This window comes from Antechinus flavipes, chromosome 6 (assembly GCF_016432865.1).
Source record: "Antechinus flavipes isolate AdamAnt ecotype Samford, QLD, Australia chromosome 6, AdamAnt_v2, whole genome shotgun sequence".
NCBI lineage: Eukaryota > Metazoa > Chordata > Mammalia > Dasyuromorphia > Dasyuridae > Antechinus > Antechinus flavipes.
In genome coordinates, this window is record NC_067403.1 from 180449715 (window position 1) to 180475108 (window position 25394).

The following is a 25394-nucleotide window of genomic DNA, read 5'->3' on the forward strand; positions in this document are numbered from 1 at the left end:
ACCCCCAACAAAGTAGGGATAGACTTAGTGATAGTGACTCCTAGCTCGGAATCCTGGGTCCTCTGAACTGTGCTTATTTAACAGCCCCAGCTTTGCTCTTGGCAGTCTGCTGTCCATTAAACTGTTTGTTCCTTTCTAGACAAAGATGATGTCTTGAAAAATAAAACAGTTACAATTCCTACCCATTAAAAAGCTTTATCCCTTTTTTGGCTATAGATTGAAGTTAATTATTAAAGAAAAGAGGACAGGGAGTTTATTGTCATTTTAGGATAAGAATAGAAAGCAGTGTATGGTGGATAGAGAGCTGGCCTAAAAGTCAGGAAGTCTTTGGTGCAAGTCTTCCTCTTTAGCTGACATTTGCCAGCCAGGTGACTGTGGGCAAGTCACTTAATCTCTTAATGCTTTAGGTCACTCTTTTAAGAGTCTACATTGCAGAGAAGGTCCAGATCTGTACTGGTGGAGAGAGTTTTCTTAACTTTTGTCTGGAAGTTCCCTATGTCAATGAAATCATGGATACAATCTCTATTTCTACCCTAAGAAAAGCATAGAATAGAGTGTATCCCTTCCCTCCATCCTTACTCCCTGCTGTCTCCTTAAATGGTTCATGACCTGTAGAGGCAATAGGTTGCCCCAGAAAGAGTCTGAGGACCTCAGTTCAAATGCCAGCCTTGTTATTTATTACTTGTGTGATTTGTGGCCTGTTACCTGGGTCTCATCTTTTACAAACAGGGGGTTGTTCTTCATACCTTGGAGATCCCTTTCTACATATAAATTTTTGATTCTATAAATTGATGTTATAAAGCAAAGAACCCACCTAGGAACTCCCATCATGGTCCATAGAGGCAGTTTGGTCTAATTTCTGCAAGTCTTCCTCCACTCTCCAGTTCCACCATAGCACCAGCTATTTGGTTCTGTGAGAATATTCAGTATTTATACTGGACATGGAGATAGTGAGGAAGAGCAAAAAGAAGGGGTCTTTTGCCCACTGGCTACTTGTTTATTTTGGAACAGCATTTATAGTGCCCAGCATCTAGAAATGAGGAATGAATACTTGTTGATTGATTGTTTAATGCTAGCAAAAATGAAGTGTCATTTTCCTAAATTTGTCATCTTTTAATAAGAGTTCAATTCTATAGAACCTGTGTATTCCATTCTAATGGATATAATCAGAAATGTGTGTATGAGACTAGGGGAAAAAAGTGAACCAGTCCCTCAAGAAAGCACCTCTAGGCAGCCTACATAAAGACAGCCTCCATGATATGCACCCAATGTCAAGACAATTAAAGGATGACACTCAGTGCATTAGGTATTGTACCTCACACAACCATGGACCAGAGTCACACAGAATGGGTTGCAATTAGTATTAATAGTGGCAGTGCCAACATCAATGAGATCACAGATCCAACAGAAGCATTTTTTTCCCTAGCTGAGCCATGGATTTCCCTCACGTAGGGCATTCCCTTGCCAATGTTAATATGAAGTCATTCTGACTTTTTATAGAGAGCTACCTGAGGTCACTGAGAAGTAAGGAGACTTAATGAGGATCATTGACTACTATGTAACACTGAAAGAATCTCATGTCTTCTTGAAACTGAGAATAGCTTTTTAATTATTTTAGGTCAAAAACTTCCATCAGAGTTTTAGCAGTGAAAATTATATTTCAAGAGCCCTTGATTTCATCAGTGTGGATTCCTCTTTCATCCATGCAGATTTCAACTTCTCTTTAACCTGGAGGGAGGGGGAGAGACAGAAGGAGGAGGAGGAGGAGGAAAAGGGGAAGGGAAAAAAAGAAAGAGGAGGAAGAAGAGGAGGAAGAGGAAAGGAGGAGAATAAAGAGGAAAAGGAAAAAGAAAAAGTGGACGAGGATAAGAGAAAAGGAGGAAGAGGAGGATGAACATAGAGATTTGGAGAGAGAAGAATGTGTTAACAGGGTAATGTGGTTAGAGAAGTGGAGAGATATGTGGATAGATACACAGAATATAAAATGAGTGAGCATTATACATACATGCCAGGGACTATGTTACTTGTTAGAAATACAAATACAAGCAAGTAAGACAGTTCCTGTCCTCAAGAAGCTTACAATTCTAATGGAAGGAAGACACCTATAAAGTGGAACTGTAAAACTGGGGGAGAGGATGGGCAATAGTATAAGAAAAGAAAAGAATGCCATAGAGCAGGGGTCCTCAAACTACGGCCTGTGGGCAGCTGAGGACATTTAACCCCCTCACCCAGGGCTATGAAGTTTCTTTATTTAAAAGCCCACAAAACAAAGTTTTTGTTTTTACTGTAGTCCAGCCCTCCAACAGTCTGAGGGACAGTGAACTGGCCCCCTACTTAAAAAGTTTGAGGATCCCTGCCATAGAGAATTGAGGTAAAGTGAGCTAAAACATAGCTGAGGTCCTTTTTAAAATGGCATTTCCAGAAACAGTCTCCAGTCTTGCGCTCAGGACCTTAGAGCAGAGTCCTTAAAAAGGGAATATCCAACAAAATGTCTGTCAGTGTTTCTCTTTCTGCAGTCATCCTAATGACTATAGAATCAGTGTTTTAGAGTTTCTGAAAGGTCAGAATTCAATCCCCTCATTTTGCAGAGCAGGAAACTGGATCTGAGATGCTAACTGGCATGTCTAGAGTCACAGAATTTTTAAGTGTCTGTACAGGATTTGACTTAGGGCTTTCTGACTCCAAATCCAGTGCCTTGTCTTCTAAACCACACTATGGAGAGCCCTCTGAAATTAGCTAGTCCACTCCGTGAACAAGATGATAGATAACAGTTTATCAGGCCTATACTGGCAGGCTATGTTCTTTCTGGCCAAAAACCTGAAGAACTTACAAGCTGCTGATACATCCCCAAAATCTCCAGGTAGCTCATTTCCCTGCCTCTGCCAGACATCTAGAGGCCCATGCCATAAGTGTAGCATGTCAGTGGCCTTTTTTAATCCTAAACCTATTTGCTCTACAGACCTCACAGCACAGTCCCTGTAGTTGGTCCCCAGATCCCATCAAGTCCCTCTACTCTTAGAATCATAGGTGTTTACCCAATCAAAGCAGGAAACCTTTTTTGCTCCAAGCCTTGGGACACATTCCCCATTCTTTGGGCCTCACTGCAATTACCAGATTTATGGATTAAGAACATACACTGTGCTTTAGGTAGTAATCAATAAATGCCAGTTAATTGACTGGCTGACAGATATTAATGTTCTTTCACTATGACTCCAGATCTTAACGCTGTGTTTCTCTTTGTCAAGGGCAACCAGATTCTCAGTGGCCTGTCCATTGATGAATACAAGGCCACGCTGAAAATGATCAAGCAGGCAATTTTAGCTACTGACTTGGCACTGTATATCAAGTAAGTGAAAAGAGACTACTTTGGGACTAACAGTATTCTTTTGGGAACATTTGGAACTAGGTAAATTATTTAGAATATCATCTTGGGAATTTGTTGAACAGAACAGAGAATCTTAGGATTTAATAATATACAGAATTATGTAATTTAGGAAAACAATATTCTTTCTTTGGCTTTATTTAAAACTAAAAATGATAGCATATTCTCATGTATTTCAGATATTAGAGAAGCAGCATGGCATAGAACCTAGAGAGCAGAATTCATGCTTGGCCTCTGGCCTATACTGGCTATACAAATCTGGGCAAGTAACTTAACTCTTAGTATACCTTACCAGCTCCCTAGAATTAGTTATAGAGATGCTGCCCTGCATTGGTAGAGGAGGTATTCTATTCTGTAATTTCCTTATACCCATGAACCACAGGTCTAATCCCCAATGCAGTCTCTGTAGCTATCGAGTGTTACACATTCATACCTAAGAATAAAATAAATAGACAGTTTCTTTTTTATGTGTACAACACAAAGAGTCCCAAGCTTGGAATCAGGGGATTTTTCTCAAAATCTGAAGATTTTACTATTTATTAAAACTGTCTTTCAAAACCATCTGAAAAACAGTGGCTTCTGGTCATAAGCCCTGGGAAATGTTGGGAAGAGAAAACAGTGGAAACTGCTAGAAAAAATGAGGGGCTGTGATGACATATGAGTTTTGTCTATCACCCTCATACTTGTCTCTGATGATCATGAAAGACTGAAATTCCAGAAGTATTTGACTTTAAAGCTATAGACTTGTGTCTCTGGGAAGGGAAGAGTGTGGCTTTTTAGTTTATATAGTGTTTAGTGGGAATTTGTTATTTATTCTTTTTTCAGTCACATCCGACTATTCATGAACCCATTTGAGATTTTCTTGGCAAAGATACGAGAGTGGTTTGTCATTTCCTTCTCCAGTTCATTTTACAGATGAGAAAACTAAGGCAAAAGAGTGAAATGACTTGCCCAATGTCACACAGCTAGTGTCTGAGGCCAGATTTGAGTCATGAAGATGAGTCTTTCTAATTACAAGCCCAGTGTTCTGGCCACATCAGCACCACCTAGCTGCCCATTACAGAGAATTGTCTTAGCATTTGTTTCTTTAGGAAATAAAAAAAGGTGTTTTATTCTGTTATTTCTTATAAAATAGGAAGCCTCATGTAGTGGATAGAGAGTAAGTTTTGAGATCAGGACATCTAGGTTCAAGTACAACTTCTGGCACTTGTGGCTATGACTTTGAGCCTCACCCTCTCAGTAGGGTGCAGCTCTCTAATTCTCAAGGATACAAAGAAGGGCAATGGCAAAAGGAGTGTTCTCATCTTGGGATTTCCTGTGCTGTGAAATCATGGGTCTCGTTTATCCTCTGTTTCATTTTTTTTATATTAATAGCTTTTTTTTTTCAAAATATATACAAAAATAGTTTCCAATATTCATTTTTGCAAAACCTTGTGTTCTAAATTTTTCTCCTTTCCTCCCCACTTCTCCCCTCCCTTAGACAGCAAGCAATCTGATATAGGTTAAACTTGTACAATTCTTCTAAATATATTTTCACATTAATCATGCTGTACAAGAAAAATCAGATCAAAAAGAGAAAAAAATGAGAAAGGGAAAAAAAAAACAAGCAAGCAAACAGCAACAATAAAAAGGTGAAAAATGCTTTCATCTACATTCAGTTCCAAAATCCTCTTTCTCTGGATGCAGTTGGCTCTCTCCATCACAAATCTCTTAGAATTGGCCTAAATCATCTCGTTGTTGAAAAGATTATGTGGCGTTGAAAAGCGCCAAGTCCATCACAGTTGATCATCACATAATCTTCTTGTTGATGTGTACAATGTTCTCATGGTTCTACACACTTCACTTAGCATCAGTTCCTGTAAATCTCTCCAGGCCTTTTTGAAGTCAGTCTGCTGATCATTTCTAGAGAACAGTAATATTCATGTGAATCAAGACATTGCTTTATGGCAGCTGTCCATGTTTCCTGCTAGAAAGCAACCACCAACTGTAGAACTTGAAATACATCTGTGGTTACTCAGAAAACATTCCTATTTATCTAAAACCCTGGAGAAGAGAGTCTTCTGGTTAATTGGGTATTCTGATTTATTAAGAAAATACCATGTAGAGTATTTTATATAAATTACAACTTAGCAATAAAACTACTCCCTCTGCATAAAATTGCCCCACACCATTGTTTCCCACTTTGATCCCTCTCTCTTAGGCTCATGGTATTTAGAGCAGAAAGATACCTTAAGGATCATAAGGAAATAGACATTAAAGATTATTTTACATAAACTTTTCATTTTAACTGAAGAGAAAACTGAGGCCCAAAGAGATGAAAGATCTTATTCATGGTCACACAGGCAATACGAAGGAGAATTGGAATTTGCACCCTGGGCCTCTGACTGGAGACGGTTCATTCTTTCTAGTCTATAGTCTACCTATTGAATTAGCGCTTATTGAATCCTGGCATTTAGACATATAAATAAAATGTACACTTTCCTCAGCTGGCAATAAGACATAAATGTTAGAAATTACCCATTTGGGTTCTTAATTATATAAGATTTTACTTATTATTTTAATTCTAGGATGCTAGGGGTAGCGGAAACTCCCTGTTGGAGAACCTGAAATTGAATCCTGCCTCTTGCCAGTTGCCTGATCTTGGATTTTGATTCCTCATGTGAAAAGTGAAGCATGTGGACTGGGCAGGCTCTGAGATTCCTTTCAGTACCAAATCTATAGTCCTGTAAATCTAGGTGTGTGACAGGATCTGGAGATGCTGTCTTGGGTGGCTCAAGAGAGGCCTGTATGTGTTTAGAAATTGTTTACTGCTCTGATATGTGAGCCAATGACCCTATGAAGGTATTTCCCCTTGGGAAACATTTTCCTTGAAAATATTCATGTTTTCATGTCTCTAGTCATCTCCCTAGCTTAAGAGTCATACTTAATGACAGATTAATTGCACCTAACTTCAAGAACATGAAATGACCAGTTTTTACCATTTTATTAAATTTTATTTTATTTAATTTATCAAATTTTATTTATTTCATTAAATAAATCTTTCTGAGCAAAGAGTTTAGGCTGAGACTCTGAGACCAATGAAATATGTTCTTTTATTTTGTAGGAGAAGAGGAGAATTTTTTGAACTTATAAGAAAGAAACAATTCAACTTTGAAGATCCTCAGCACAAGGAGTTATTTTTGTAAGTCATTGTAGCATTCTTGAAGGTATGAGTTTGTCCCTACAATTAGTAACTGCCATCTCACATCACTGATGTGATGGCTAGTGCAGCACAGTAAGTACAGCCCTCCAACCTATTCAGAAATCAAAAGCTGGAACCAATAGGTCTGTAAGAGAGCTTCAAGAGCCCCCATCAACACACTTGCCTTTTCATTCAGGAAGTGCTTTTAAAATGTAAAAAAAATAGTGCCCTGTGCCTGCCTGTTCCATGTCTCCTTCTTAGGAAAGGAAATCCTGAAAATTCCCATCTAAAATTTCAGATAGTAAGAGACAGAATGGTGTATTTCATAAATAATTAAATAAATTTAAGAAATGAATGAATAAATTAATAAAGAAATAAAGAAAACTTCCTAATAATTAGATCTTTCCCAAATTACTATATATTTATGGGGATTAGGAGATAGGAAAATTTGGCCTGCCAGAGTTCTACAAGCAGAGGCTAGATAACCATGTCTCCATTGTGTTGTTGAAATAAATGTGAATAATGCTGAGGTTGCAAACTGGGAGACTAGAAAATCAGTCAGTCAGTCACTCAGAAAATATTTATTAACCATTTAGTTTAAGATAGGCTCTATGCTAAGCATGAAGATACAAAGAAAGACAAAAAGACAGACCCTCTCCTCAAGGAGCTAAAATTCTAACAAGGCAGAGAATGTGCCAAAAAATATATACACATATGGGTATATATGCTTATAATATCTTATAAATACTGAAATTTCCCATCTAAAGGAGCTTGAATTGACAAGACAAACAATATGCTAAAAATATGTATATTATATATATGTGTGTCTGTGTATAAATGCTGAAATTTTTGTTCTAAAATTTTAGATACAAAGAGACAGAGAAAAGAATTTCAGTTGTATATACAACTAAACTTCAGCATACAAAGGCCTAAGACACTAATTCTTCAAATTTTAAAGGCACTTTTATATTATGTACAATATTCTCTCTGTCTCTCTATTTCTCTATCAATCTCTATCTCTATCGCTCTCTTTGTCAAGAGAGAATATTGTACAAGAAATTTTCTAGCATGTTGTTTGTTTTGTCAAGAGCCAGACAGACCTCAAGTGAAAATTGAGAAATCAGTCCTCCAGGAACCATTCTCTGATGATTATATCATCACTAATAAGCAGAGTGGCTTTATCCCTCTATACTAGGCTGAAGAAGCCACCACTTCATTTTAGTTTAGTACTGAAAAGTCTTTTCTTTTCTTGATAGATAAGCACTGAGTCAGACCATTGACCAAAACAACAACAATCCAGTAGCCAATAAGGTCATATGGACATCACTCTTATTATTGCTTTACTAAACAAAGATATGTAAAAGATTTTATTCATTAAAATACTTCACCATCTTAAAGTTTGATACATAAAGTGCTAACTGAATTTTGGAGGCCATTAAATCCAGGATCAAATTTTTTTTTAGTGAGGAAAGGCCCATAGAGGGTAGTTGACTGCCCCAGGATCACATAGTTAGGAAATATCTAAGGCAGGATCCAACCTCAGGTTGTTCTGATTCTCTCCAAAGTCAATGTGCTAGCCATTGTACTACTTAACCCTTTACATCTGTTATTTTAGGGGGAGGAGAAAAGTCGAGGGAAGAGACTGACCTTTGATTCAGTAGAATGTGACCTTCCTTGTCTGGCTACAGCATTCACACTTAGTGTCTGAGACAAAGTTTGAACCCAGGTCTTCTTAACTTTAAATGCAGCATTTGAGCCACTACCCTCTGCACGCCCTCTCAGGCTGAATTCTCTTGGTATTTGTAACTGTCAGTCAGTCAGTCAGTGTTTACTAAGCACCTCCTAGGTACCAAACATCATACTAAATCCTAGTCTATGGTAGGTCTACTTTCTTCCCCTAAATCCTAATGGAGGCACCTTGGACTCTCAAAAGTTATACTTAGTAGCTTCCTCCCAATACAGTAAGAACCCTGGTCAGCTATCACATACCACCCTGGATAAATTTTAAAAGGCCATCCCCAGAAAGCTGGCTTCCAAATCTTTACTGTCTTAATCTCCAAGAGTTCATGAGACAGTGTGTTTCAATGGAAAATATACCTACATTGAAAAAATCATAAATTCCCAAGGAATTGAAATAGAGGAAGACATATTGTGAAGGTGTTGCCTTCCCTAGGTAAAGATCAGAATCCTTCAATGACTTGGGAGAGTCTTTAACCATTGCTGGGGTTGAAAAATTCATTAAGTTATGGCCAATGCAACCATGAGCCTCCTTAACCTTAGCTATACTGGTCATCAAATAAAAGTCCATGCAGGATCTGTGCATAAAATCATAGGATTATAGCTTGAAAGCTGGAGAGGAACTCAGAGATTATTGAGTCTCATTTTATAGCTGAGGAAACTAAATCAGTGTCTTCCCAAGCTGTGCCATGCCCAGGGTCCTTCAGAAAATAAGCAATTGTAGGGATTGAAACCCGGTCCTCTGACTCTGACTCCAATGTCACAAAAGGCCTTTCCAGCATGAGCAGGGCCTGCACTTTGCCAGCAGAGTCCTCTCTGATGAGGGGCCAGAGAAGGGCTTTGGGGAACGCCACCTTCCTCGAAGAGTAACCAAAAGGAGTTTGGTGTTTGTCTTTCTGCCCCCTCTAGAGCAATGCTGATGACGGCCTGTGATCTCTCTGCAATAACCAAGCCGTGGCCTGTTCAACAGCGGGTATGTCACAGATTTGTATAAACTTGATGGATTAGACAGCCATCCTAACAATACATTCTATTTCAGAGCTGGCTGAGGTCTGTGTGGAAGATCTGGCTGGCTATTTTTAATGATATTTACAAAGAATCGTTGGCCGTGCACCATATTCCCCAGCTTAAAATTCCTGTGCCACCTAATAATAAATTTCATGGAAAGCCTGTGTAAGGAGGTTGACCCTTCTGTCCACTACACCAGATGTAAGGGGGCAGATCTGTTCTGCCATATTTATGACAATTGAAGGCTGGTGTATCCTCTGGGAGAGTACTGACCTACCAAAGAAAAAGGGTCTCATACAAGCTTGATTATTAATAGGTTTTATTAGGGTTGATTAAGTTAATTGCAGGGGGGAAGGAGGAATATATTCGCTAGAGGTCAGTTGTCCTGGGCAGCCGCAGGACAGAGCAACACTGCGAATCCCCACCCCAACCTCAGGCCAAAACAGAACAAAGAAGGCAAAATGCCAGCATAAGCCAAAGTGACAATCAAGTTTTTCCATGGAAAACTTCTTTTGCTATTTACATTTACTTAAGGTTGTTTCTCTGTGGAGACTTGAGGTCATGTTACTACTCTGACCTATCCCATACAGCCCTACGGAAGTAAAGAAACCCATGTCCCACTGCTCTCAGGTGTTCAGCATACATAGCTCCTCACCTTCTGATTGGTTGGGGAAGCTCACTCATTTCCACACTATTGTGGCTGCTTTGATGCATAGCTAACCCTTAACTTTGTCCTCATAACAAGCCTGGTGGGCACTATTATCACTCGCATTTTACAGATAAGGAAACTGAGGCACAGAGTGGTTAAGTGAACTTGACCAGAGTCACAGAGCTAGCAAATACCTGAGACAGGATTTTATTTTATTTTTATTTTTATTATATAGCTTTTAATTTACAAGATATATGCATGGGTAATTTTTCAACATTGATATTTGCAAAACCTTTTGTTCCAATTTTTTCTCTCCTTCCCCCTACCTTCTGCCCCAGGTGGCAAATTGACCAATACATGTTAAATATGTTAAAGTATAAGTCAAAATACAATATATGTATACATGTCCATACAGTTATTTTGCTGTACAAAAAGAATCAGACTTTGAAATAGTGTACAAGTAGCCTGTGAAGGATATCCAAAATGCAGGCAGGCAAAAATATAGGGATTGGGAATTCTATGTAATGGTTCTTAGTCATCTCCCAGAGTTCTTTCGCTGGGTGTAGCTGGTTCAGTTCATTACTGCTCTACTGGAACTGATTTGGTTCATCTCATTGCTGAGGATGGCCAGGTCCATCAGAAATGGTCATCATATAGTGTTGTTGTTGAAGTATATAATGATCTCCTGGTCCTGCTCATTTCACTCAGCATCAGTTCGTGTAAGTCTCTTCAGGCCTTTCTGAAATCATCCTGTTGGTCATTTCTTACAGAACAATAATATTCCATAATATTCATATATCATAATTTATTCAGCCATTCTCCAATTGATGGGCATCCACTCAGCTTCCAGTTTCTGGCCACTACATACAGGGCTGCCACAAACATTTTGGCACATACAGGCCCCTTTCCCTTCTTTAAGATCTCTTTGAGATATAAGCCCAATAGTAACACTGCTGGATCAAAGGGTATGCACAGTTTGATAACTTTTTGAGCTTAGTCCCAAATCACTTGCGACAGGATTTTAATGAATATATTCCTTATTCCAAATCCAGTGCTCTATCCACAAGGCCACATTGCTTTTCTTGATAAATAATTAGATTTTGTTTTGTTTTGTTTTGTTTTTGCTCATTACTGCTTAGCTGGCATTTTATCATTGCGATTGAGAAACTCAAATGGATTGAATGTTGAAAGATTTTTTTTAAACAAATTCTAGCCCAATAAGTCTCTTTGAGATCTCTGGTGTCTATTTCAGATAGCAGAGCTGGTAGCTGCAGAATTTTTTGACCAAGGAGACAGAGAGCGAAAGGAGTTGAACATCGAGCCCACAGTAAGTAGGGAGGCCTCAGATGGATCAAAGGGTCCCAAGCTGTCCTTGATCTGTATCCTTTTGGAATTAGACCAAGAAAATCTAATTTTCATCATCATTTTTCCTCCATTCGAATGTAAACAATTTGGGGGCAGGGACCATCTTGCATTTTGCATTTGTATCCAGCACTTAACATACAGTAAGTGCTTAATAAATGTTTTCCATTCATTATCATGCCTATTGTCAGATACAGAACACAGGCAGTTCTTTGTGGGATTAAACAGAAAAGAAGGCTAGAGCTTGTTTGGTTGGGGGCAGCTCTGCTCAGATAGCCTGTTCAACTTCTTTAATCCCTCCTCTTACACTGTCTTTAAATAAAGGCAGATTTGTCTTGGTTTGTTTTCAGGATCTGATGAACAGAGAGAAGAAAAATAAAATCCCAAGTATGCAAGTTGGATTCATAGATGCCATATGCTTGCAACTCTATGAGGTATTCATAAAAAAGCAGAACAATTCTTATTGTATTTAATTATTATTACTTAATATTGCATTATGATAATTATTTATTGTTATATAATATTATAATATATTGCACTAATACTTTATATTGTGATAATTGTTGATATTATTATCATGCCTGACAAATTATATTTTAAAATCAAAATAGTGCTATATATTTACGTGTATATGCATATATGAGTGTACATATACATGTTGTATAAAGCTCATTTAAACATCTGTGAGGTCAGTGCTACAGTTAATAGAACTAACTACCCATTTTACAGATATGAAAATGGAGAACTAGACAAGCTAAGTGATTTATCCTGAGTTACCCTCCCAGGAGGTGTCAGAAGCAGAATTAAAACCCACATTTTCATGATCCGGAACTCTGTCCACTAAGACACACTATCCCTCACATTAAAAATGCTGACTAGGACTGAGATTGTTAACTTATTCATTAACCTGAGGCAGCTAGGTGGCATAATGGAGTATTAGACCCAAAATTAGGGGATATCTAAGTTCACATCCTACTTTAGGCACTTACTAGTTGTGTGAACTTGGGTAAATCATTTCACCTTTGTCACAGTTTCATCTGTAAAGTGAAGGTCATAATAGCACCTACCTTCCAGAGCAGTTTTGAGGCTCAAATGAGCTTCCATTTGTAAAGCACTTAACACAATAGCTGGCTCATAGATGCTTCATAAGTACTTCTTTCCTTCCCATTTTATCGATGAGGAAACTGAAATTGGGAAGGCTTGAGTTGGTATGCCTAGAATCAGATTTTAATCCCAAGACTTTTTCTGGCTCTCACCTCTCTACCACATGCCTCAGAGAGATAGTGACACTGAGGGGACTTAATACATTGAGTGACTTCCCATGTAGCCATGGGGCTCAACTTCAACATAGCCTTCTTCCAGCTTTTCCTTGGGCCCCACATGCCTTCCCTGCTATCCTCATGAAGATTGTGGGATGTTGTTCCTCCCTAAATATCACTCAGTTATCACTTCTAGTTACCCCACCTTAATTACCCTTTAATCTCATTCTGTAGCCATTATCCTGCATCTATGTGATCCAGGCCCTCATCACTGGACAGAAGTTGGTTTCATAGAGACATCATTAGTTCTTGAGAAGCCCAGTTCCCTTTTTCCTTCATTTCTTGAAGGAGGCTAGAACTCTACCTTTTCATCTTTTTCTTCCTAATTCCCAGCCAGCCAATCTTTTATCTCTAGAATGTGGCCACATCTCTCACCCACCCCATGGGTTGGACAAGAAACTGAGCTCAGCTTTCACTGCTTCCCCTGGGCCTCCATGAGGACTTTCAGACTTTGTCCATGGGCCTATGCTGGTTCGGACCCAGGCTGATTTTGCTCACTAGTGGTTTAACCAGTTGACCACTAGAACAACATCTATTCATCAAATAGGATCCAGTAAAATGGTGATATGCGCCAAGCATTTTGAAAACCTTCAAATGCTTTATGAATATTGGCCATGATGATGATGGTGATGATGAGGGATGAGGAGAAGATAATGAGGGGGTGGTAATGATGGTGGTAGTGATGATGGTGATGGATGCTGCTGCTGCTGATGATGATGATGGTGATATAATGGGGCTGCTGCTGCTGCTGGGATTTAAAACCAGATCTTTAGCTCTATGAGGTGCAAGTATCATCAATCCCATTTTATAGTAGGAAAGCTGAGGCTTTGAGAAGTCAAGTGATTTCCCCAGAGTAACAATTTGTTAATGCAATGTTCAATGGTGCACAGTGCATAAAGAATTCTAAGTGTGGCTAATTTTGAGTAATTCGTCAGGCACATTATTGGACTCTAGACACCCAAATGTAAAGTGAGAATTACTACTACATTTTCAAGTATGTAAGGTCTGGGATTCAACTACTGGTCCCAAATCCAGTAAGCTTTTCATACCATCTCACAGCTGGACATACTTAAGTTAGGTTGGAAATTAGAATTAGAAGTTAATTTCTTGGACTAAGATTATATATTCCCTTTTATCTGGTCATGAGACAAGCTTACTTGCTTTTTACTCATCACTGCTGTTTATTTCTAGTACTAAGACTATATACTCCCTTTTATGCTGAATTAATCCAGTCATGAGACAGGCTTACTTGCCTTTTACTCATTACTGCTGTTAATTTTGATAGTGTGTACATATACACATATGCACACACACACACATCCATTTCCCATCACTGTTAATCAGAAGGTTCCGGGGAATCAACTGTTTTTGGTCTTCCATGTAGGACCTCCTAGTGTTAAACTCCCTGAACCATATATACACATGTGCACAAGTGCACATGCACATACATACATGCAAAAGTAGAAATTAGTAAAAAACAGAATGGATATATATATATTTACACATGTATATTATGTTCATATATGAGCATGAATGTGCTTGTTGGGTGTACATGTGAACACATAAAAATGTATATGCACAAATGTGTCTTTTTATTCTAAGATACTCATTTTAGTAATTCTTGGGTTAAGTGTGTTATAAATAGGGTATCTTTGAAACAAATGAAATAACTTCTCTGTGTACATATTAAGAAAGATATATTTCCTATAATTATAATTCTTAATTGACCATAAAAATCTAAAGCTGTCGGGGTGATCTTAGACTATCTGGCTCAACTCTATTTGATAAGGAGATGGAGGGCCAAGGAGAAAGATGGACATCTCCCAAATGTCCCACAACAGTTAAACTGACTGCCTCGCTTTAAAAACAGGGAAAACAAAGTGAAGAGGTTAAATAACTTGTCTAAGACTAGGATCCAATCCCTTGTCTTTCTCAGGCCAATGGCCTTTTCCAGTCATGACTATTAGTGTTTGATAAAGAAGCCAGCACACAGAGAAGAGAAAGGGGCATAATGCGGCGAAAGTCAAAACAACCAAAGTTTCCCACATTGGAAGAACCCTTTAGAATTCATTTAGTGTTGTTTCCACTAATCCCTCCCAAATCCTCCTTTCCTCCCTGACCCCATATTACTGCAGAAGATAAGGCTCTGAAGAACAAGCCAGGTACCTAGCCCAAAGCCAGAAAGCAGTAAGAAGCAGAGTTCCTCTTCTTTCCTCCTTCTCAGCCTTTCTCTCTGCCCCTGTGCTGCTAAGCTCTCCGGCAGAAGTTTGCTCAAAGACATCCCAACATCTTCAGTTCCCCTCTCCCCAATACTCTCAGTTCTATTGCATCCACACAGCTCCCCCTGGCGTTTGTTCGTACCTTTTCCCTTTCTAATTTCCATCCTCATGCCTGATAGGCAGGGTCCCAGAAAATTTCCCCATGCCATGAATCAATGAGTATCATGGGAAGGTGGTATTCAATCTATAGTATTCCCATTTACCTATTTTTTTAATTCTTTGGTGAAAGAAAAAAGGCAAAAGAAAATATAATAAAAGGGGAGAAGGGAGTTACTGATCATCATAGTCACTGTAGCCATGAACTAAAGAAGGCAGTGAATTCTTACTATGGAAGTTTCATTGTTAAAAAAAAATACACAGTAATAGAAAAAGCACTGCTTTTGGAGCCCTGGGTTCTAATTCAACCTCCTGGGCCAACTTTAACTTAGTTGTTTCTTCTGATCTGATCTTCCAGCATTGGGTGCCAGGCTAGAGCTTTTGAGTCTTGCAAATAGCTACTGGTCAGAAGCTATGTCAGCATGATATATAGTGGGTAAGGGAGGGAACTTACAGATGGAAGGCCCTGGGTTCTAATTCTGCCTTAAATACTTATTAAGTGTGTGACAAATCACTTCTCTGCTCAAAGTCCTCAATTTCTTTTTTCTTTTTTTTTCCCTGAGGCAATTGGGGTTAAATGACTTGCCCAGGGTCACACAGCTAGGAAGTGTTAAGTATCTGAGGTCAGATTTGAACTCAGATCCTCTTGATTTTAGGTGGTGCTCTACCCACTGTGCCACCTAGCTGCCCCCTCAATTTCTTTATCTGTAAAATGAAGCAGTTGTATTTCATGACTTCCAAGATTTCTTCTGCCTCTAAATCTGTGATCCCATGTTCCTCCACCTGCATGCATCTGGTGTCCTTCCCTGGACCCAGACATTCTCTTTGCAAAGCAGAAATGAGGAAGCTTCTGAAGTCCACTATTGCAGCTGATCTGTTTTATATAAGAGAAAAGGATGAGGGGATTGCTTCTCTCCTGCCTAATGCTTCTGCATATCCAGGGACTTCCATAATTGGTATTCATACACACACACACACACACACACACACACACACACACACACACACATACTCACATACTCACACACTCACACGCTCCCTCCTCCTCTCCTCTCCTTTCCCCCTTTCTCCCTCTCTCTTTCCTTCTCTTATCTCTTCCTCCTTCCCCATTTTTCTCTCTTCTCTCCTTTTTTTTTACCCTCCCCTCCTTTCTCAAGCTTCTCTGTATTTTTTTCTCTTTCCCCGCTTCTCCCTCCATCTCTTCTCTCTTCCTTCTACAAGTCCTACCTACAACCACCAAAATCTTCCTCAATTCATACTTCCTCCCTAAATGCAACTTGGGCCAGGCTACTCTGTCGCTAGAATAGCTCACTTTTTCTTATGGTTCTCAAGCAAGTTTTCTCACCTCCAACTCAAGCAGCACCAGTCATGAAGCACAGAATATCCCCCATTCTGGAATTACAGGCCCCTATTTCCCTGAGATCTCTCTGGGATCAGCTGGACAATGAGCTTCCCAGAGTAGCACCTATACAGAACAGAGATATCATTTCTTTAGCAGGATCAGTGTGTGTGTGTGTATTGTGTGGATGGGTGGGTGTGTACACATGTGTATATGTAAATATACCGTATGTGTATGTGTGTGTAATGTCTATATGCATGCATGCATATGAGAGAGAGAAAGAAAGAGGGAGAGAAAGTGGCAGAGAGAGACAGAGGGACAGATAGAGGGGGGAGAGAAAGAGACAGACAGAGAAAGGAGGGAGGAAGGAAGAGATGGGGAGGGAGAGAGAGAAAGGGAAAAAGGGAGTGAAAGAGTGAGAAGGGGAAAAGACAGAGACGGGGTAGAGGGAGAGAGAGATAGAGGGAGAAACAGGGGCATTCTTCATGTTTTTATCAATAAAGAGGTTTTTTTGTCCCAGAATCATAAAATTTTAGCTAAAAGAACCTTCGAGGATATCGAGTACCCTCATTTGACAAATCAGTACAGACAAGTAAATTCTTGTCCAGGGTCATACAGCTAATAAGCAGCATCTCAGGTCTTCCTGACTCAAAGCCCAATTCCCCGTTCTCAATGCAGGCTGCTTCCCAGGCTTTTCCAAGCTCGATGATGTTCGTATGTATCCACTTAACTTCTGATGAGTTCCTCATGAGTTCTTTTCACAAATCACTGAGTAGGGGCTGCAGCCTCTGAACCAAGGCTTGGGGGCAAGAGCTTTCTTCTCTGGCCGCCTCCTTCCAACATCTGATTTCTCCTTCTCTCCTTAGGCCCTGGTACACGTCTCAGAGGCCTGCTTCCCTCTGCTAGATGGCTGTAGAAAGAACAGACAGAAATGGCAGGCCCTGGCCGAGCAGCAGGAGAAGAACCTGATCAATGGGGAGAGCAGCCAACCCAAGCTGAACTGAGGGGCCTTTGACAGACTGAGCACGCAGAGTTTACGTTTACACAGAAGATGTCCTATTTTGTGATACGTAGTTTTCATAGACACTGTATGAGTTGGGTATATGTTTTGCCACTGCTGTATTTTTTTTAACGTTTGGTTTTATTTTTGCACAACTTTGAAGGGCATAGTGTGACGTGTTTTTAGGGGACTGGTGTATATCGTCTGGATATGTCTTTATACCACTGAAGTGAGGCGGCCCGCTTTGCCCACCGTAGCCACAGTTGGCAGAAAACTGCTCTCAGTGCTCAGGTTCTGCTGAGGGAGGTCTGGGGAGGCTCCGGGAAACTTTTGGCCCTGGCCTTGTCCATCTGTGTCCCTGGTTGTTTTTGCTGTGGCTGAATGACCAGTTCTTCAAGAATGCTTGGCAGCTTCTCCCTCTTCCTAGGGGAGCCAGGATCAACAGTCCATTCCTCAGTGTTTGAGAATACAGAGGAGAGAAGGCTGTTGTCCGAGCCTGACTTTGGACAGGGCTGGCCTGTGGGGATTTGGAAGGCATGTTTATCACCGATGCCTTCGCAGATCACAATCGTGTCGACTCAACAACTTTCAGAATTCTACAGTATTGGGAAATGTGTGACGTACATGTAATTTATAGTGGGGGTGAGCACAGAAGACACATAATGATCCTTTTGTTAGAGCTGGGTGGGATCTCAGAGGTTATCTAATCCAACCCTCTCCTTTTAAAGATAAGGTCACGGGCCCCCAAATCTAAATGACTTGTCCAAGATCACACAAGTAGTACACATCAAAGGCAAGATTTTTACTAGGTCCATAGGACTATAATTCTAGAGAATAAAGGGACCTCAGATACTTCGCATTTTACAGATAGGATAAGTGGGACCCAGGGAGGCTAAGTAAGTAACTTTTCTGAGGTCACACAGGTAGTAAGCATCAGAAGAGGAATTCGAATCTGAGTCCATAGATCCAGAGTTAGGGACCATAGAGGGCATTAAGTACAATCAGCCCTTGCATTTTACAGATAAGAAAATTGAAGTATGGAGCAGGTGACTTATCCAGTGTCACAGTCTAGTCAGTTTTGTGATGAGAAAGATTGCATTGTAGATGTCTGAGAGAAAAATATTTAGATAAGCTTCAGGAAGTTCCTCCCTTCCACTAGGGACTGCAAAAATCACCTTCCTTCTTTAAAAATATTCTTACAGATTGCTTCTTTTAAAAATTCATTTCAGTAACTTAAGTTTCAAAATGAAACGATGAATTCAAGATAAAAGGAATCCAACATTGTCCTGAGTAAAGGGCAACTGTGGGTAAGGAAGAAAAGCAACTATTCCTTCCTACTTTCACTGAGGAATCCCAGAAGGTTTCTTTAAGACAAGACTTTAATCATTAATGCAGCTAAGAGAACACAACAATCCTTGTACTTTGATAAGTATCAAAAGGTCATCATGATCTCTTTTGGCTACTCATAACGTGATGCTATTGAGGGTCAAAGGGAAATAGCAGAGGGGACCTTGGAATCTCCTAGCCATAAACAAAACCCTGAGTTATGTGGAAGTAAGTTGCTTTAGTCTATGGTTCAGTGAACATAGGGAAATTGCTCCAGGGGCTCAGATTGGCCCAACCCTACCCTCATAGAAATGATGCACTTCTCCTTATTTCTTCAGACATGTTACTTGGCGGCCATCTTTCTCCCACAGAACTTTGTATGTATAAATAAACTTCCTTGGTAGGATTATAGACAGTTCCCATTCTATGTGTGTGCCATCAAGCTGCTTTTAAATGAGCCCAAGTGTGCCTTAGTAAAGCAGGCATGCAGAATGAAGCAAAGTTGGAAAGTAGAAAGGAGGAGGCCTGGAGTTCCCCAACCAACCATATCAATGTCTTTTTCCATAGTTCCCATCACCCTTAGTCAGAAAAGCTTAGAAGAGTGTTTTTTGTTTGGTTGCTTTTTGTCCAGACCTGAGAATTTCTAGTGTAGAACTTCTTTCTCCTAAAGTAGATTGCTAATTCATCTATAACTGACACTCTTAGGCAATTTCCTGGGACTGCTTCAAAGTTAAATGACTTGTCCAAAGTCACACAACCAGCATGTGTCAGAGGCAGAACTCTTTCTGACTTTACATCTGGCCCTTAGCAGCCTACCTTGCCACACCAGCATCAATAATAATATAGTACACAAACACTCTTTCCCACAAACATGGCTCATGGCTATTTCATATAGGTATCTACATAAAGTTCAAGATGAAATTTAGTTTTTGAAATACTTCAGGTAACATGATCTTATGCATATGTGATGTATAGATACAAATTCCTCATGATTTTGGCAAAAGCCAATATTTTCTTAAGTACCCCCTTAATAATCATAGTTGGTTCTGTGTCGGGGTATAAAATACTCTGATAAACTCCCAGCTACTTACCAGAGGATTTACTACTGACGTACAGTGGTTGATCTTTATGGCATTTTGTAGAGATAAGAATTGTGACCCTTGTTCCTTCAAGACAGAACTTGTAAATGATTCAGATTACCATTCAAACTAGTTACTTAGGTCTGCTAGCTCATCTCCCCAAAGTGGGCATCATCTCTGACCTTGGATACTGAATCTCAGTTTGCTCCACTATAAAATGATAGAGCTGGACTAGATAGACTCTGGCATCCTTTAAATATCACATGAATTTAGGGGAAAAGCCACATCACATACCCTAGCTTTCACATACCCCTATAGCCTTCAGAATCTGTATTGATACCCTTTTCCATAACTTGAGTTATTGTCATTTTTCATTGGTTTAGACTCTTTTCATCTAAACAAAAAATGATTTTTTAAAAGATGTTTTGTGGATTATTAGTGAAATGAAGATACATTTAGCTTGTATTCAGAGATTTTCTAATGCTGTTTTCCCACTTTTGAGTCCCAGAGGTTAGGAAAAATACTCTTCCAACTGAGGTTTATCCGTTGGAGACCACAATTCATGCAGAAGTTGAAAGACTCCCCTGACTCCTTTCCATTGAAGTAGTTTATGTGCCAAGCAAATTTTAAAGTTAATGTTCTCGATTGTTGTTCAAAATAGGGACATCTAGCTGGCTAGTTAGTATCCTAAAATTAGAGCTGGAAAGTACTTCAGAGATTATTCAGCCCAACCCCTCACTTTACAGATAAGGAAACTGAGACCCAGAAAGTTTGAGTTTTACTCAGGGTCACAGTGGATGTCTGAGGCAGAATTCTAACCCAGGTCTTATTGATTCTATGGCCAGCACACTCCACCATACTTCATCACATTAAGGAGCTCTGATTTCCTCTATGCAGACAAACTCCCGCTGTGAAGTAGATCTTAACTTGTTTATAATTGAGGGGATATTAGAACCCAAAATTCACCCCTAAACACACAGCCAACTTTGTGTTGACCTTACCTAAGTTGACCCTTTGAACAGCATCCAATAGCAGACTCATGCAATCTGTGTAGAAACGGGCACAAATTTTAGCTGCTAAGACAAATGCCTATTTCCTATTCTCTTCCCTATATAGACAACAAAAGGTCATTTTTAGTTTTGACTACTTTGATCCTTAAAGCTCTGTGATTTCATCATCATGTGTGTTTTTGCTATCCTATGGGGCCACAACCTCTTCTGCCTTTTCAACTACAATTCTTGTCCAGGTTTTCTGTTGCACCTTTTACCTGTGACCTCAATGTTTTTCCTAAAAAATGAAATAAAGCACACATTCTAAGTAGTTTTTGTTATGTGGTAGCAAGAATAACAGATGCAAAAGCTGAGAGTAATATGTTGTTACTCTCTGGTAAAATGGCCTGGCATTTTCATAAGATTTTTCCACAGACTTTTAGTATTTTCATAGAACTGGTATTTTCTTTCTTGTTGAGGATTTGTGCAGATCATTGAATCTCTTTGTGCCTGAGGGAACTAAGAGATTTTGTAAATGGAATTAAGGATTCTTGGGAACCCATACACTTGATGTCTTTGAATTCAGCAGCATGGAAAAGCATTTGCCATATTTCTCCCCAAAACTGGATATAGAACATTGGTCTAATGCAGATTTTCTTATATCCCTTTGAACTGTCTAGTCTTTGCAAAGATGAAAATACCTTTTCCATATTTCCATTATAGATATTTGGTAAGGATGAATTTTTTTTTTTAATTCTTAAGGATAATGGTGATGTGGTCACCACCGGTGATCTCCCCTTAGAAGTAAAACAAAAGCAAGTACCAAAAATATCTGAGCAAGGGTAGGCATGGGTAGGTGGGAGGGAGAGTAGGAAATTGCCATAACTTTCCACTGCTCACTTGAAGTGTATAGTGCAGGAGCTGGAGGCCTTGGACTTGTCTCTTTGTTCACAGCTCAGTGCTTTTCACAAGATTTGATTTTTCCACTTTTAACACACTCCCCTCCTTTCTGCTCTTGCTAGTGATATACGAATTACTGTAATATTTGCCAGCAATGCTGCGGTTGGCTTTTTTTTTTCCTGCATGGCTGAAATAGGATGCTGAAGCAATGGGATGGCTATCCTCTTCTGCAATTGGTCAAGTGCTTTGAATGGGTACAGGGAGAGAAGGAAAAAGAGAGCACTTTCTGGTGAACAAAGGACACCTCTGGAGACTTATCTGTTCCTAACTTTGATGACTTTCAGTAGAATCTAGGACAGATAATATTCTCTCTGCTCCCATCACTGCTCCCAGGCATTTGTTAAGTGCATGCTATGAGGTTCCATGAGACCTTTCCTGATATAGAACTTAGGACGAGCCTGGAAATGGGTTGCTGAGTCATCAACCTCATCATCCCCTGGGGTCAAAGACCGATAAGTCAGGGAGGCCTGTGCAACATCCCACTATGCAGAGACATTTGTTTTTTCCCTTATACAAACTAGATTGTGGCTCTTTGGAATCATACACTTGGAAGTCAAAATCACATCCTAAGCTGTTAAATTTTTGGCTTGTATTAAGTAAGCACCTTCCCACACTCCTTTTGCTCTGCCATATAAAGAAAGGAAGATAGCATTGAGCTCACCCTCTCCCTTCCTACACCTACCAAAAGCCTGTGTATACATGTTTTAATGAATGTAGCTGAAAGTGTAAATACTTTTTAAAAATAAATTACATAATAGTTTAATTTTTTAAAAATCACAATGAAGCATCACTAGCCACTGTTAGTATTTCTTTGTATTCTTATACTTTTTCAAAGTATTGGAACAAATATATAGTTTCTGGACACTATTTTTGTACTAGGATGTGGGAGGGAAGGGTACTGTGTATATTATGTTTAACTTTCAAATAGTTTGAAAGGTTTTTTGAATGTTAATATCTTTTCCCACACCTTCTCTCATCCCCTACTCCCTGTTTCAGACAATTTTCTTATATGACAAACTTAAATGTAAGGCCCTGTTGAGTTGGACTGTTCTCCAACCAACTGGTGAAAGAAAAAACCCCTACGGGGGTTTTCCATGGGAGTCCATACTGTTCACTTGCCACTTACCTCCTCATTGTATTCTTTGTACTGTTTTTCATTCTTTGAAAAATAAAAAAGGATGAGGAACAATTAAAATTTCACTTTTGTGTGATCATTATGATGCCTGGAACTGGCTGGTCGTGGGGAAGGGGAAATGGCTGTTAACTCCTTCAGATTCTCTCTGTTCCAGATAACTGGCATTATTATAAGCTTTCAAATTCAAAGGAGCCTGAGAAATCATCTAGTTCAAAGAACCCATTTCATAAAAGACCAAGAGACCAAGAAACCTGCACAAATTCAAGCAATGACTAATGATTATAATAGTTAACATATAACATATAAATGTTTGCAAAGACTTTCCATATATTGTCTTGGTTGATTCTCACAACAATCCGAGAAGATAGGTGATATTCTCCTCCCTATTTTTTGGAAGCAGAAATAAGACTGAGAGAGGTTATGTGAATTCCTTATGGTCCATCCCAGAGTTATGAGTCTGAGGCAAAAATTGAACTCAGCTCTTCCTGTCTCCTAGAATCAATGCTTTATTATCTCTACTGTGTCTTCATTCCAAGGTCTTGTGGCTTCAAACTAAACATTCTTCTCTTGATGTCAGATGAAAATGTAGTGATTGTCATGCATTTGATAAATATATTTTCACTTTCAATTAGGGCCAGTACTCTTTTGTCACCCAATCTCTATCAATTAGTTTTAACATACAATGTTTTGCAACATACACATACATGTGCACTTGCAGGATATCAAAGTCTTTTCATATTTGGACAATCAAAACTCAAATTATATTTACTTGGAAGACATTTTAGAAAGATGAGTCGATCAACTTGGTTGATTTAATTGAATATGCTCTGACTTAATGATGCTACAGGAAACAGCAATGATCATTCATGTTCCTTTAGTATTTTAAGATATAAAAAGTTCTGTTCACTCAATGCCACTATGAAGTATATCCATTTCATAGAACTAATACTCTAAATGTTTAAGAGACTTGATTGGGCCCTTCATATAATAAGCCTCAAGAAGCAAACATTTGGATACTACCAATTATGCCAAAGGGTAGGTTCAAATTGGAAACTTGAATCTTAGCTGTATTGCTCTTGCAGTCTGGGCCAAGGACCAGGTCATGAAAAAGTTACCATAATGCACTGCCCTTAGGACCTGAGTACAAATTTTACCTTTGTCATGGAATATCCTGGACTTTGGTTTCTTCATTTGTAAAGAAACTTCTAAGTCTCGATTAGTTCTAAATCTCAGCATCCTGTGATCTTCAAGTTCTTTTTCTGTCCTTTTATTCTACTTTAAGTCCACGATGGTTTTCCAGTTCAAAAAAATAAAGAAAAAAAAATATTACTGTTGAAGAGATAAGATTGCCCACTAGAGGGTACTAGAACCTTAATCAGGTATGACCATTTGCCTAACGCTTCTTGCAGGGCCGTTGCACAAATAAATAGTTGTTGCAAAAACAAAACAAAGCAGACATTTTTGCAACAAATATCTAAGATATATTTTTAAATGGCCAAAAAATATAATACCCAGATATATAACAAATATATATGCCCACTCAGAGGAGTGGCAGAGAGAGAAGGAGAGCAAGAGGAAGATGAAAGAAAAGAAGGAAGTAAGAGAAGAGGAGGGGAGAATTGTCAAAAATCATGAAAAAGTGATCCATTTGCACTTAACTGTAGCCTGCTTTGGGGCGAGGGGTGGGAAGGAAAAAAAAAGAATAAAGTTAAAAAGTACACAGCAGAGGAAAAGGATACCCTATAAGAAAGGGAAGAAAAACTGGACAGTTCAGAATACAATGTTAATATTTATTATATATGCTTTCTTGAAATAGAAATGTATTGTTTCATATTTTGGATCCTCATGTTCTGCTGTGCACATGAAAAAGAATTTTTTTCTATTTTTTTCCTCTTTTATTTTGTATTTAAGTTTCTTGTTCTGTTTTGTATTTGTTTTAAATAAATAAATACATTCTTTTTAAAGCAAAAAAAAAAAACAAATCATTAAAGGATGAAAATTAAGACAACTTTAGAGCTTTACCTCCTCTATTATATTGGCAGAGATGATAAATGCTCAAAGTTGTCATTGCTGTTAGGGCTTTGAGAACACAGGCAAAGAAACTCCTTTAGAAAGCAATTTGAAGTTATTCAAAAAAATTTTGTAAATTGTTTGTACATTTTGACCCAGAATATATACTTCAAGGATACCAAAAATAAAATGGCCTAAACATGCCCAAATATTAATAGCAATAGTTCTTGTGGTAGCCCAAAACAGGAAACAAAGTGAATATCTGTCAACTGGAGAATGATTGAGCAAAATGTGGGAACACATATAAATAAAAGAAAAAGAAATAAAAGAAAAGAAAAGAAAAGAAAATCCTTAGAAAATATCAGCTAAAACAGACTGAAAAATAAATCCTAGCAGTTACCTTAGAAAGAATTTAAGCGTTGTTTTATGGATGAGAAAATTGAGTCCCAGAGAGGATAAGTGACAGTCTCTCAATTCTCCTTTAATTGACAAACATTAAGTTCCTACTATTTACTAGTCACTATATTAGGTTTTGGGAATATC

At 38.8% G+C, this 25394-nt stretch overlaps 1 protein-coding gene across 3 annotated transcripts in view; it reads left to right on the forward strand.

The window, feature by feature from the left end:
- PDE5A (phosphodiesterase 5A) overlaps positions 1-22901 on the forward strand; it is a 194408-nt gene extending 171507 nt beyond the window's left edge. For all 3 annotated transcript variants that reach the window (XM_051966434.1, XM_051966435.1, XM_051966436.1), the window contains exons 16-21: positions 3246-3346; positions 6486-6563; positions 9210-9273; positions 11210-11284; positions 11670-11753; positions 17219-22901. In XM_051966434.1, coding sequence (XP_051822394.1) covers positions 3246-3346; positions 6486-6563; positions 9210-9273; positions 11210-11284; positions 11670-11753; positions 17219-17356 — 540 coding nt within the window. In that variant the 3' untranslated portion in view covers positions 17357-22901. The remainder of the gene's footprint in view (positions 1-3245; positions 3347-6485; positions 6564-9209; positions 9274-11209; positions 11285-11669; positions 11754-17218) is intronic.
- The last annotated feature ends 2493 nt before the right edge of the window (positions 22902-25394 follow it).